This window comes from Protomyctophum parallelum (genome assembly GCF_964188405.1).
Source record: "Protomyctophum parallelum genome assembly, chromosome: 20".
NCBI classification, from domain to species: domain Eukaryota; kingdom Metazoa; phylum Chordata; class Actinopteri; order Myctophiformes; family Myctophidae; genus Protomyctophum; species Protomyctophum parallelum.
Genome location: NC_139718.1, coordinates 19,218,229 through 19,232,179, shown reverse-complemented (window position 1 = coordinate 19,232,179; position 13,951 = coordinate 19,218,229). Strand labels below are relative to the sequence as shown.

The following is a 13,951-nucleotide window of genomic DNA, read 5'->3' as shown; positions in this document are numbered from 1 at the left end:
ACTAGAGGACAATATGGCCACCGCCACCTTGTCCCCCTGGACTAGAGGACAATATGGCCACCGCCACCTTGTCCCCCGTGTAAAATGAATACATTTGTCAAATCTCTCAAATAAAGTGAATGCCCGGATCAGCTGATCTTTATTATGCTTGACAGCAACCCTGTACTGTCTTGTGAGTGTAAAAGACCTGAGTTTGGGGTTCGTTACCAGCCCGGGGCACCGTATCCTACCGCTACCTTTTGCAATTTGTACTTTTGAATCCTTGTATTGCAAAGCGTTGCTATCGGTCAGACAGCAACCAGACAGCTCCATACACCGCTTTAACGGTTTGTGTGTTTTTCCTCCGCCCTACACCTGGTTATACGACAGCGTTGAACGCAAAAGCATCAAAAGTAGCAGACGTTTTGAGCCTGTAGATCTGCTACTTTTGACATATGAGGTTTCCCCACCCGGATATTTCTTCCTCGTTGTGTGACATTAATGTCCTGCAATGTGAACTTTGCTCAAGTTGATATTGATATTGGGGGGGGGGGGGGGGGGGGAGTTATGTAGTTTACTTTACAATGAGTCTCACGATGACAATGCAACACTGTAAACACTTCGCTTCTGTGATTTACGATCCACAAGTATTTACAATCACACGAAGATTTGATGCCTGTTATACTGCATTACGTAACATTATATAATATCATCAGATCCACTATGGCATTTAACGCTGCAGTTGCCAAAGGGTTTTGACTCCCCTCTCCTTCTGTCAAATGCATGGATTCAAGTTCCCTGTCGCCGCCATCGGTTTGATTTCTGCCACATGGAAGCATGTCGCACACGGAAAATAGACAATCTTCAAGTCCACTGAGCTAGTAAGAAGTAGGTCGGGAGTAGGTGGCTTATTGTCGGTATCGACCAGTAACACGCAGGAGTCTGTCCCTGTTACAATGCGTTAGACCCCTGGGAGATGGATTGCTGAGGTGGAGCGCCACACCTACCATCAGCTCCCAGTTCTTCCCGCACGACTTTCTGCACCAAGCCATGCTACTCATTCACCCGGGATTGAACCCATGAACTTGTGGTCCAAAGGCGAGAGCTCTACCGACTGAGCTACCGTATTCTTTTTTTTTTGAAAGATTACAGAAATGAAGTGGCCGGTGGCGATATTAAGTGGTCAATTTAAACTAACAATAGACTATGTATGTGCAGAACCACATAATTGTGCTTCTGGAAATATTGTGAAATCACGTAGGCCTATATTCTGGATATTTCATAAGAGCAAAGGTTAAAGCAATCAAAAATGTTTCAGTCGTGGGATTTTATTTGGCTTTATTCCATGCAAATAGCACGCTACCAAAGCTTGCTGTCTAGTCAGATATATCGTCGCTGTCGGGCAGAAACCTTGTATGTCCAAAACGGTTTATTTTCAGAAAAGGTGCAAAAAAATTACTTCCGGTGAAGTTATTGGTTACATTTTTATAAAACCCACAGACTCACCATCACCATTTCACTAAAGATGTTTTTAAATAGCCGGTCTATTAGCTCACAGCATGCCGCCATCACGCAATTTGTGAGCTTGCAAATTTGCGATTTATCCTACTTTGGTGTGACACTCTAGTATGACAAATTAGGGCATACACAATAGTTTAAATATGGACACACGATAAGCAGCTGTGCAATAAATTATCTGTGGGTTTAGTTTGACTGATGCTTCCCTTTTTTAATAAATATAGTATTATATTGTATAACCGTGTTGGCAACACAGTGCAGAAAAAAACAACATACTACTACGTGTAAACGGGGAGTAATGTTACAGGGATTCAAAATATAATGTTTTTTCCAAAATAGTAAAAAAGGCAAAGTAGTTTAGTGAAAGGGGTAAGGCAGTGACGAAAATAGAACCATGAGGGTCCCACTGAACTTGAACTGTCTGGTATATGCCTGCTCAATGTATATTATGCTCTAATTATTAATTAAATATAAATTGTTGAGGCAGAAACCTCATATTTGAACCTTTTTTATGTTTAGTTTTTTTTCCTTTTTTTTGTAAATGAACGCCCTCCTTGATCATACTAACTGCATCATCACACAAAAACATCAACAGTAGCAGATCCACAAGCAACATGTTTTGAGCTTGTAATGTTCCATTGAAGATGTAATGGTGGTCGAAGTGGCTGAAGTGTTAAGTAAAGTCCACCCGTTGACCCACCCCCAGCTCCGGTCCCAACCAATAACATTCATTTCCGGTTCCATTTCTGACCGCCACGTCGGCGGATATACTGTAGAATCTTAATTAATTTACAGTCTGTAGAGTCTATATGGGCATAACGCTGTTCTTTCCCTTCAGAGCTGTGCCCTGGCGGGTATAGCTCCCGCAGAGCGTCAGTATGCTTGCCACTAGCCACTAGTTCCACTAGTTGATGAATTGAATACATAGGCCCACAATGGAAACAAGTCCCCCCAGGTCTTCTTTTTGTCATCCTTTTAGACTTCATGTCTGACTGTAGTACCTGTGCTGTTTACATTTATATGACTAATACAATATTCAATCAACCAAAAAGATGTGTGGCTGACGGCGCAGTGCCTCGTCCTTCTCCCTATGACCCGTGGGAGGCCTCCGTAGAGGTCCGGCACGTTTTTCTGATGTGGTCTGCCCATGTGACATCAAGTGCCATTCGTAGCATTCTTGTGTCGACGCCATCCAGGGCCTTTTTCTGCCCTACTGTGAGAGTCCATGTCTCTGACTACAGCAGAGTCAGCACTGTAGCCTCCTTGAGGCCATCTCCCGTGTCAGATATTGTGTCAATTTTGTATGCTATGTTGATGAATTGAATACATATGCCCACAATGGAAACAAGTCCTCCCATGACATGACTTATTTTTTAGATGTTTGTGGCTTTCGCCTTTATTTTATATTTTTTATGGAGGGACAGACCGTAGGCCGACAGGAAATGTGGGAGAGAGATGGTGGGAAGACATGCAGTAAAGGCCGTCGGGATCGGGAGTCGAACCCGCGGCACACTGCCAGACTGGATTACCAGCCAAGGTGCCTGGACCGATGACTAATACACTATTCAATCAACCAAAAAGATGTGTCCACACTCCCAACAAAAACACTCCTTGCACTTGCTTTTGAAAAATCACAAAAGTCAGTGTTTAGTTATTTATTTTTCATTGAGGTTTGTCAGATTTGTCAGAAAAACCTGTCCTGTGTGAAGATGAGTGATTATTGTTTGCCTCTCCTTTCAGGACTCTATAAATGCCTTGGTGTTGGATCTGGACTACCCTGCACTACGGAAAAACAAAAACATTGAAACCTTTCTAAACCGATGTAAGTAGTGTGCGACTGTGCGTGCACGTGTGCGTGTGTGTGTGTGTGTGTGTGTGTATATGTCTCTGTCTGACCGATCTAACCGTAGACCTGCAGATGTTCTCGTTTCCATTTCGTGAATCTAAACTCTATTTTAATTATATACTGTATAACGTAAAGTTTACAGTGCTACTGTTACTGTTGAATGTTGTTAGTAAAATCCCCTGTGTTCAACCAAATGGACCCTTATGGAAATGTAGCCAAATGTTACATGAACGCTGAGATTGTACACAGCGTACACCAGCTTTTGATCTCGATCCTTTGTATCATTTGCACCCAACAACAAGTTGAGTAACAACCTCTTAACTCCGTATTTTAACTTTTTGCGCTTTGAGCTTGCAGTTCTGCTACTTTTGACGCTTTTGTACTTGAGCCCTGAAAAGTAACAGTTTTACACCCGACATAGACCAGCCATTTGATCCTAACACAATCCTTCCCAGCCCTCTAGGCGGGATCGTGAGGCTATAGTGCCAGTGAAATGCGCTAAATAAGCAAAGAAGAAGAGCCACATCCGCCCGACCCGGACGTTATTGCCCTCCATGGCTGTAGTCTAGCCTCGCTCCAGGCTGTGTACTAAAGCCTCACTCACACCTAAGACACACTTGTGTCCTGTGTCTTCTGTGTGTTATGGCCGCCTCAATGCATTTCCAATGGGAGTCACATGGTTTGATGACACAACCTTGTTGCATGGTGGGGGAGGGCAGACACACAGAAGACACAGGACACAAGTGTGTCTTAATTGCGTGTGTCTTAGGTGTGAGTGAGGCCTAACGCCCGGACGATTAATATTCTTAGCGCGACCTCAGATTAATGTTTTATTAGGCTATAAATGGTACTTTAGCCCATTCTGAGCACAAAAAACACTATTAACCGCATGCACCGACGATCGGGATGTAGGTTATTTGAATTTCTACCATGGGAGTGAAAAAGGGAAACAGATATTTTTAAAGCTGGATTAATGCTCTTTAATCAAATCTCGTAATCTTGAGGTTGGCACAGATGGATTAAAAAATAGCATTCACAAGATATCTCGAGGTTGGCAACTAAACCGATTTGGATTAATGGTTGACACCTCTCCTACTGCAGATGAGAAGATCATGGCCCACATCAGAGACCTCCAGATGAAGTCGGAGGACTTTGAGAGAGTCAAGGTCATCGGCCGAGGGGCGTTCGGGGAGGTTCAGCTGGTGAGTACCGTCTCTGTCTGAAAGGTAACCTTCCATTTAACCCATTTTGACCGAGACCGATTCTACAAAATGTCTTCTAAATCATGACAGTTTTCTGAAAAACCTATGTTTCTATGTCAGATTGTCAGTGGTGCTCAACCTTTTTCATGTCAAGGACCCCCATAATTATCTCTATTGGGTCACAGACCCCCATCTCAAAATATGTAGTTCCAGCCAGGGACCCCACATGAAGCAAATATTTGAGCTAAAAACGTTCTTTCTGAAAGAATATTTAGATTTAGATTTGCGCCACATTTTCGCGATTTTTCAAAAATGGCAGATCTATGAGCTTGTAGACCTGTCATTTTTCAATAGCTAAAGTATAACATAATGCTTAAAACACCAACAGGGGTTCCCGCCCAGAATGGGTTAAGGACCATGTGAGACACAGACAGACAGTTATTAGGTTCCCATGTTGCATCGTTCCCATGTAGGCCAGTGGCCAACGGGCACGTACAAATCTAGTTGACTACAAATCACAGATGTACTTTATGCTGTGAAGTTTACAGTATAGCTTGATAAGCGTAGAGTTGGTTCCTTTTTTTTATGTGCCTTTCCAACCTTCCACAAAGCCACTGGTTTCCGTTCAGTCCAGTACAGCAGTGGTCCTCAAACTATCTCATGTAAGGACCCCCGCCTGAACACGTTAGGAGCCAGGGACCCCCAGAACAGAAGGTTTATTTTGAATTATTTTCCAAAATGATTCACAATTGTTTTTTAAAGCCAAAAAATATCAGATGTACAAGCTTGTAGATCTGTTGTTTTTGAATAGCCAACATAAAGTGGTTGAAATGATTTTGATACTGTATGATGTATATTTATTACTACCTTTACTGTGGACCCCCCTGGAACCGCTCCAAGGATCTCTGGGGGTCCTCGGACCCCAACTTGAGAATCATTGCAGTACAGTATGAAAATCACAGCCAAGTAACATGACGTCACGCTGCGGTGATAAACGACTCAACACTCACGTTTCAGTGGTCACCTTATCACTGGCTAAAACTGGAGTATGAATAGCCCTTTAAAGGGTCCTATTGCGCAACTAGTGTGTGACTAGAAGAAAAAGGGATATACCTGATGAAGGTCAGATGGACCGAAACGTTGTAGCCTAATAAAATAAAATAAAAATTGTGAAGTGCAGAACCGTTTTTTTTTCTTCCAGACTTAAAGGGGAAACATTGACAATATTGAACCTAAATCCCATTGCTCATTCCGTACGCCCGATGATGCCACTAAACGACACACGTGTTCGCAACGTCGTTTAGTGGCATCACCATAAAGACGTTATGACGTCTTTATGGTGACGTTAATTAAAATCTAAATTAAAAAAAGTGTCCACAGCCCTCCTGATTCACCTCAACTGGACTTGCTTGCCAGTGCCCCCGGCTCTCTCTCACACACACACACACACACACACACACACACACACACACACACACACACACACACACACACACACACACACACACACACACACACACACACACACAGATGAACTGGACTGAGCGCTGATAATGGACATACTGTACACGCATTCATGGTGTGGAGAGAGACTTTTCTTTCTTTTAAATAGCTTTAAAAAATTATAATTATTTTACTAGTGCTTTGCTGGGTGTTTTATTGTATTTGTATATTTATGTATTGTCCTGAATGTATGCGTTGACCTGAGCAAAACAATTTTACCTTGTGGATAATAAAGACATCTAATCTAATCTATGAGACACAGACCGAGTGGAGAAAAATAGTACCATGTATTTATTTAGTGAGGACCAAAGTATAAGAAGATAAGTATGGGTGAGTTGAGGTCGTCCTTTAGGTCAAAGAAAGTGTACACACACGCTTGATTTCAGTCAAATCGTGACTCCTGGTGGCCGTAATGCACGCTTTATTATATCATTTTATCTGACCAAATAAAGCGTGTACCTTTTTTTTCATAGCGTGTTGTGCTGCTCATTTGTGTCTCAGGTGAGGCATAAAGCCTCTCAGAAGGTCTACGCCATGAAGCTACTGAGCAAGTTCGAGATGATCAAGCGGTCGGACTCGGCCTTCTTCTGGGAGGAGAGAGACATCATGGCCTTCGCCAACAGTCCCTGGGTCGTACAAGTGAGACTCACTCATTCATATGCTTTATCACTGTGCGTGTGCGTGCGTGTGTGTGACCGATCGGCTTCAAACTTTGTATACACACTGCTAGTAGGCCACAGAAGTCTTTTCACATCATGTTTTAGCCTTAACATTGTTGTTTTATGTATATAAAATATTAATATACCGTAATTTCCGGACTATAAGCCGCACCTGAATATAAGCCGCACCAGCCAAATTTAGGGAAAATCCCATATACAAGCCGCACCGGACTATAAGCCGCAGCTACGTTAGCTCAGAGCCTTAGATGGCTCTGCGTTAGCTGTAAAAATCCATAGATTAGCCGCACCGTTGTATAAGCCGCAGGGTTCAAAATAAATCATGGGTAAAAAGCTGCGGCTTATAGTCCGGAAATTACGGTAGTCGTTTTAAACCCTTTTCACATCAAGGTCCATCATTTATTTGGCATTTGAGCCGCAGACCACCATTTGATGAGATTTAGCCTCTCAGACCCAAAACTTGATGTGGTACCATAGGAGAGATAACAGGCAAGCGTTGATCAAAATAACAACATTCTCTAATTGTGTAGATCTCTGCTCAATTAAGTCATGCAGATGTTTAACAATAATTGAACTCCTTGAGAGCGTAAACTGAAACCAAATGGACCTGCAAGGGTCCATTTGGTTTCATTTTACGCTCTCCAGAGATAAATTATTAAGGGTACATGTCACAGGCTGTTCACATGGTCATGAACACAACGCAGTGTCATACAGCGCGTTGGAAGCTTGTAAGATATTTGAAAATGTACGAACGATTATGACGATCATGCAAAATCATTGTGATTATCAACCTATCTGTAAGTCTCTGTACGTCTGTCTGTACGTCTGTCTGTGTGTAATCCACGTAACTCGAGAACCGTTCACGACACACGTTCCACCCCACCACAGTTGTCCAGAACCGCCCCAAATAGGCCTTTACCCGGGATCTGGACAGGGCCCCCTGTCCAAGGTCCATATCGGGAGCTGGCCTGCTCTGACATCATTCTAACGTCTGCATATACTCCATATTTGGGCATGCCTGACAAAGAACTTGTGACAATAAATGGGAAATCAACACATTGACATAACGACTAAATTGACCAATTTCCAGACGGATCCCTTGCAGTTCTGTAAGTCAGAGTGGACACATTTATACACTCGGAGTTATGGCAGGTCTTTTAAAATGTTCACACTGGCAGATACCAAGATACAACGCTGCACAGCATAATGCTGCGTTCACACTGGCAGATACAAAGATACAACGCTGCACAGCATAATGCTGCGTTCACACTGGCAGATACAAAGATACAACGCTGCACAGCATAATGCTGCGTTCACACTGGCAGATACAAAGATACAACGCTGCACAGCATAATGCTGTGTTCACACTGGCAGATACAAAGATACAACGCTGCACAGCATAATGCTGCGTTCACACTGGCAGATACAAAGATACAACGCTGCACAGCATAATGCTGCGTTCACACTGGCAGATACAAAGATACAACGCTGCACAGCATAATGCTGTGTTCACACTGGCAGATACAAAGATACAAAGCTACATAGTATAATATTTGTAGCTTTGTATCTGTTGTCGCTTTTATAGCAGTTACACACATCACATGTAACTTTATCTTCATGTTGCTGGCTTCCATTTGAACACGCGCGCATGCACGCACGCACACACACCCATGGACGGACTGCAAAACATACCCCATGTCTTCGGCCTGGTGGAGACAAAACTGAACTAAATAAAAACTAAAAAAAAAAAAATCGATAAGTAACTGATACTGTCATTGTGTGTTTACAAAACTAACTGAAATTATTGACATAATGCCCTTAGTTTTTGTTTATTTATAAGGTTTTTGGGATGATATGAATTTATTGATTTTGCTGTACCATTATGCATAAATAAATGCTGTCTTTTGTTAAGTTTTCATTACACAATTAAAACTATTATTAAAACTGTGTGTGTGTGTGTGTGTGTGTGTGTGTGTGTGTGTGTGTGTGTGTGTGTGTGTGTGTGTGTGTGTGTGTGTGTGTGTGTGTGTGTGTGTGTGTGTGTGTGTGTGTGTGTGTGTGTGTGTGTGTGTGTGTGTGTGTGTGTGTGTGTGTGTGTGTGTGTGCGTGCGCAGCTGTGCTGTGCCTTCCAGGACGAGCACTACCTGTACATGGTGATGGAGTACATGCCGGGAGGGGACCTGGTCAACCTGACCAGCACATACGACGTGCCGGAGAAGTGGGCGCGCTTCTACACAGCGGAAGTGGTGCTGGCCCTGGACGCCATCCACAGCATGGGCTTCATCCACCGCGACGTCAAGCCCGACAACATGCTGCTGGACCGCCACGGGCACCTCAAGCTGGCCGACTTCGGCACCTGCATGAAGATGGACACCGTGAGTTACTGGGCCTTTCATTCCTCTTCACTCGCCGGGCTACACCGGGCGATTTTGTGTGCGTTTATGCGAATACGCACACACCTGCGCTTTTAGGTCCAGTCCTATTTTAAGTGCGTGTACGCGGGGCACGCGTGTGTGCACGTAATAAGCCTGGTGTAGCTCGACCGTTAGCCCAGCGCTTCCCAAACGTTTTCTTGTCAAAGACCCCCAAATTGACACTACTTAATAGCCCACGGAATAATTTGAAACTATTCCAGGGACCCCCATGAGAGAAGATTTTTTACGGCTCTAGCAGTGATTCTCAAGCCATTTAGTTTCAAGGACCTCCAGTTTGACATGCCTATTAGCATATTAGTAACCACTGCTTTAGCCCATTTAGGACTGAGTACCAGATTCTTACAAAATGTCTTCAAAATCCTGGAGAGTTTTCTGAAAAACCTTATGTTTCTGTGTCGGTATTTCATGTCAAGGACCCCAAATATTATGTGTTTGTATTATATTATGTGCTGACCCCCTTCTAAATATATGTTGTTCCTGACCCCACCCCCCGCGCAAAAGCAAAGATACGAGTTAAAAGACTCTTGCTGTGAAAGAATAATAATATTAAAAGTTTTGCCCACGTTTTCACGATTTTTCAAAAATAGCAGATCTGCAAGCTCATATGCCGTGCTATGAGCTTAATGTATATGCCACCGAAACTATTCGGCTGAATAGTGGTTCTTGGAGACGCCAAGAACCGCTAAATATAAGACTGGCACTTCTCGATGCATTATATAATGTATATCCTAATTAGTCGTCAAATGTCGTTCTTAGCAGACTGTGATTTTCCAGGTCTTAACCCATTCAGGACGGGAACTCCTTTTGGTGTTTTAAGCATTATTTTATACTTTAGCCATTGAAAAATAGCAGATCTACAAGCTCATAGCGCGGCACAGAGTCAGAGTGCCACGCTACGAGCTTGTAGATCTGCTATTTTTTTAAAGTAGTGAAAATGTGAAGCAAATCCTTGAATATTTATTCTTTCCGAGCGTTTTTAATGAGACCGTTTGAGCACCACTGACATGGAAACGGACGTTTTGTAGAATCTTGGTTCTCAGGTCTCAGTGGGTTCAACAACGTGAGGGTTTTTTTTTTGTCTTGCAGCAAACGGGCATGGTGCACTGTGACACGGCGGTGGGCACGCCCGACTACATCTCCCCCGAGGTGCTGAAGTCCCAGGGCGGAGACGGCTACTACGGCAGAGAGTGTGACTGGTGGTCCGTGGGGGTGTTCATCTTCGAGATGCTCGTCGGTCAGTCCACGTTGTCTTCTTCGTGAATAATCCTTTTGGCCTGTTTAGCCTGTCTGCACACATGCACGCACGCACGCACACACACACACACACACACACACAGCTACCTACAGTACAGTTGATTGCTCATACTGTAGGATCATTCACACACACGACTACAATATTTAAACCCACAACACAGGCGCCTGACACTTAAAGGGAAACTTCACCATTTTTGCAAAACAATACATATTAATGACGTTAGAAGATTTAGAACACTTTCCTGGGGATCTTTATGTGTGTAATCTGTGGTTTTAGATATTTTAGATTGTAGCAGTGAGCCCAGTGTCTCTGATGTCATGGACACTGGGCTCACTTACTTCCTGGACTACATCTTGTCTCAGTAAGACAGGAGGAGCAGTGCACCAAAGCATTGTGGGAATTGTAGTCCAGGAAGGAAGTGAGGCCAGTGTTGATGATATCAGAGACTCACTGCTAAAATCTAAAATATCTAAAACCACATATTACACACATAAAGACCCCCGGCAAAGTGTTGTTGTCCCTCTTAAAGGACAACTTCAACAATTTGCATTGACACCAGCATTCCTGATTGTGTAACTTCTCTCTCTCTATCAGGTGACACGCCGTTCTACGCTGACTCTCTGGTGGGAACCTACAGTAAGATCATGGACCACAAGAACTCTCTCAACTTCCCCGATGATGTGGAGATCTCCAAGGACGCCAAGAACATCATATGTGCCTTCCTGACCGACAGGTAAGAACATCATATGTGCCTTCCTTTTTCAGGGTCACGACTCAAGTAAAAAAATCAAATTTTATTTTCCTAAATAATATAGCATTTTATACATTTCCGTGCATAAAAAAGTAGCGAAATTAGCCGATCTACATGTGCACTTTCTGATTAGATTATGGGCAAACGTCTAATCTTTCTTTTGGGTCTCGACCTGAAAAGTTTGAGAACCGCTGCAGGGGCCTTCAACGTTTTTTTCAGGTCAAAGGACCCCTTAGCTCAGAGAGAGAGATGAAGCAGGGACCCCCCCCCCCCTACATATATAGTATAATACAATTGTGTTGCAGATTAAAGGACAACTTTAGTTTTTTTCAACCAAGGTTCATGTTTTAGGTTGTTATTAGAGAAAGTAAAAGATGAGTGTTCATTTATTTTTTCATTTGCTGCTTTCTTTCGTTTTAGGGATTTTTACAGGGGGGGGCGGGGCATTCGAACATGGGGCTAAATATGTATTTCTTTACAAAATGTTATAGCGATTTATTTTTTTATTATTTACTATAGTATACTAGACCCCAAGAAATTACATCTGGCCACAAAAGATCACATGATCTACTGAATGTGAAGGAGGCCTACTGGGGGGGAAGCCACACTGTGTGTCATAGGCTCAATATGTCAATTTGACACATTCAGAAGATCCCGTGAAATTTTGTGGCCAGATGTAATTTCTTGGGGTGTAGTAGGTCTATAGTAAATAATAAATAAATAAAATCCCATGTTCGAATGACCCCGCCCCCTGTCAAAAACAGCTAAAATCCCTACACTCACCTTTTACTTTCTCTAATAAGATAAAACATGAACCTTGGTTGAAAAAAACGAAAGTTGTCCTTTAAACTTTTCCATTAGATTTCATAGATGGCTTCATAGGCACTGCATGGTGCACAATAAGTATTGCTCAGCAAAAGAGACACTGGATAATCAGAGGGGTTTGATGCCTTTTGTTTTTGAGGGAGGTGCGGTTGGGCCGGAACGGCATGGAGGAAATCAAGCGGCACCCCTTCTTCAAGAACGACCAGTGGACCTTCAGCACCATCAGAGACAGTACGTATACGTGCTCCGTAAAAAACAACAACCTCAGTGGTCTGTGGCAAAATGTCATCGAAATCCGAGGTTTCTGAAAAACCTATTTTTCTATATCAGTGGTTCTCACACTTTTTCATGTCAAGGAATAATATGTATTGGGCTGCAGACCCTCATCTCAAAATATGTTGTTCCAGGGACCCCCCCCCCCAGAAGCAAATATTAGATTTAAAATTTTTATTATATTCAAAGATTTGCACCTATTTGCATGATTTTTCAAAAATAGCGAAGCTGTTATCGTGGCACTCGGTGCCACGCTCTGAGCTTGTTCCGTTCTTTCTTTCTTTTTCCTGTCTAATTTTGAACCAATGAATTGGTTCAGATCCCTAATAGTTGGTTCGGAACTGGAACCAAAAAAGGAACATTTTCTTTGCCCTGTAGAAGGAACCAAAATGTCAAATTTATCTTTTGGGTCACGGGCTATAAATGTTTGGGAGCCACTGCTGTACACGCTTCTCTGCGTGACGGCGACGATGTGCACATTGTTCGAGTGAGGTCGTGGGAGAGTCCGTAGTTAATGAGGGGAGGACTGAAGACTGGATGAACTGGTCGGGTTAGTAGAGAAGGAAATAATTTAGATGGACACGCAAGTTCACTGGGTTTTCAAACCCTTTGTGTCCAAGACATAACAATAGGCAAGTCTAAATCTCAAGGCACACGCATGTAGCTCTGTCAAAATAGCGACCTCCCCATGCGATGCATCGCATCGTGTTGTGAGCTTGTATTTTAGAAAATGTACGAAGGAAGAAAAGTCGACCGGTAATTTTAAATTAAAGGTTTTTTTGACCGAAACAAGGATGACTTGCCCATCTGCTCCTAATAGTTCGGATGAGTTCAATACAGAGCACGAATTTCACGCAAATGTACCGTGGCAATAAAAATAAAAATAGACCATATCCATATCCACCACTGTCGGGGGGCGGAAACTACTTATCTCCTTATTTTAACTTTCTGTGTTTTTTCCTAAATGTAACGCCCTATTTCATCATACTACAGCATTACACAACGCGGCACAAAGTGACGCGCAAGATCTACTACTTTTGCTATTTTGTCATTTTAATCATGAAAAGTAACAGTTTTGGACACCCGACAGTGACGATATAGCCTACTGTAGTTGAGGAGGATCAGAAATGGCCGAAATTAGTTTATCCTGTATTTCTCCACAGATTAACTCACACCTCTTAGCACACTTGAATTCATATATTATTTGCGTCTTTCAAATATTCTAGTGTATTTTTCACATTGCAATCTGCATTCTTAACGTCTCTCTCTTCTCCTTCTCTGCTAGCGGTTGCGCCAGTGGTCCCAGAGCTTAGCAGTGACATCGACACCAGTAACTTTGATGAAATTGAAGAGATAAAGGGCGATGTGGAGTCTTTCCCAACACCTAAGGCCTTTGTTGGAAATCAGCTGCCCTTTGTTGGATTCACCTATTTCAAGGAGGACCAGTAAGGCTTCTGTTTTGCTGTCAGTTGCTGTTGATACAGGAACACTGTTTTCTCGTATGTTTTTTTTTGCCTACGTTTTTATTCCGGATGTAAATATGCGCACACTAGTATAAAATAAAAAATGTCTATAAACATATGCGTTTAACCCATTTAGGCCTGACCTTAAAATAAAAAGAAAATCTTCTAAATCCTCCAGTTTTCTGAAATAAATATTTTCACGATTTTTCAAAAATAGCAGACCT

At 42.7% G+C, this 13,951-nt stretch overlaps 1 protein-coding gene across 3 annotated transcripts in view; it reads left to right on the top strand.

Moving 5' to 3' along the window:
- Positions 1-13,951, top strand: part of rock2a (rho-associated, coiled-coil containing protein kinase 2a) — a 65,387-nt gene that overhangs the window by 22,233 nt on the left and 29,203 nt on the right. For all 3 annotated transcript variants that reach the window (XM_083792635.1, XM_083792634.1, XM_083792633.1), the window contains exons 2-9: positions 3,238-3,319; positions 4,445-4,545; positions 6,550-6,687; positions 8,840-9,100; positions 10,247-10,394; positions 11,010-11,148; positions 12,131-12,222; positions 13,550-13,709. In XM_083792635.1, coding sequence (XP_083648761.1) covers positions 3,238-3,319; positions 4,445-4,545; positions 6,550-6,687; positions 8,840-9,100; positions 10,247-10,394; positions 11,010-11,148; positions 12,131-12,222; positions 13,550-13,709 — 1,121 coding nt within the window. The remainder of the gene's footprint in view (positions 1-3,237; positions 3,320-4,444; positions 4,546-6,549; positions 6,688-8,839; positions 9,101-10,246; positions 10,395-11,009; positions 11,149-12,130; positions 12,223-13,549; positions 13,710-13,951) is intronic.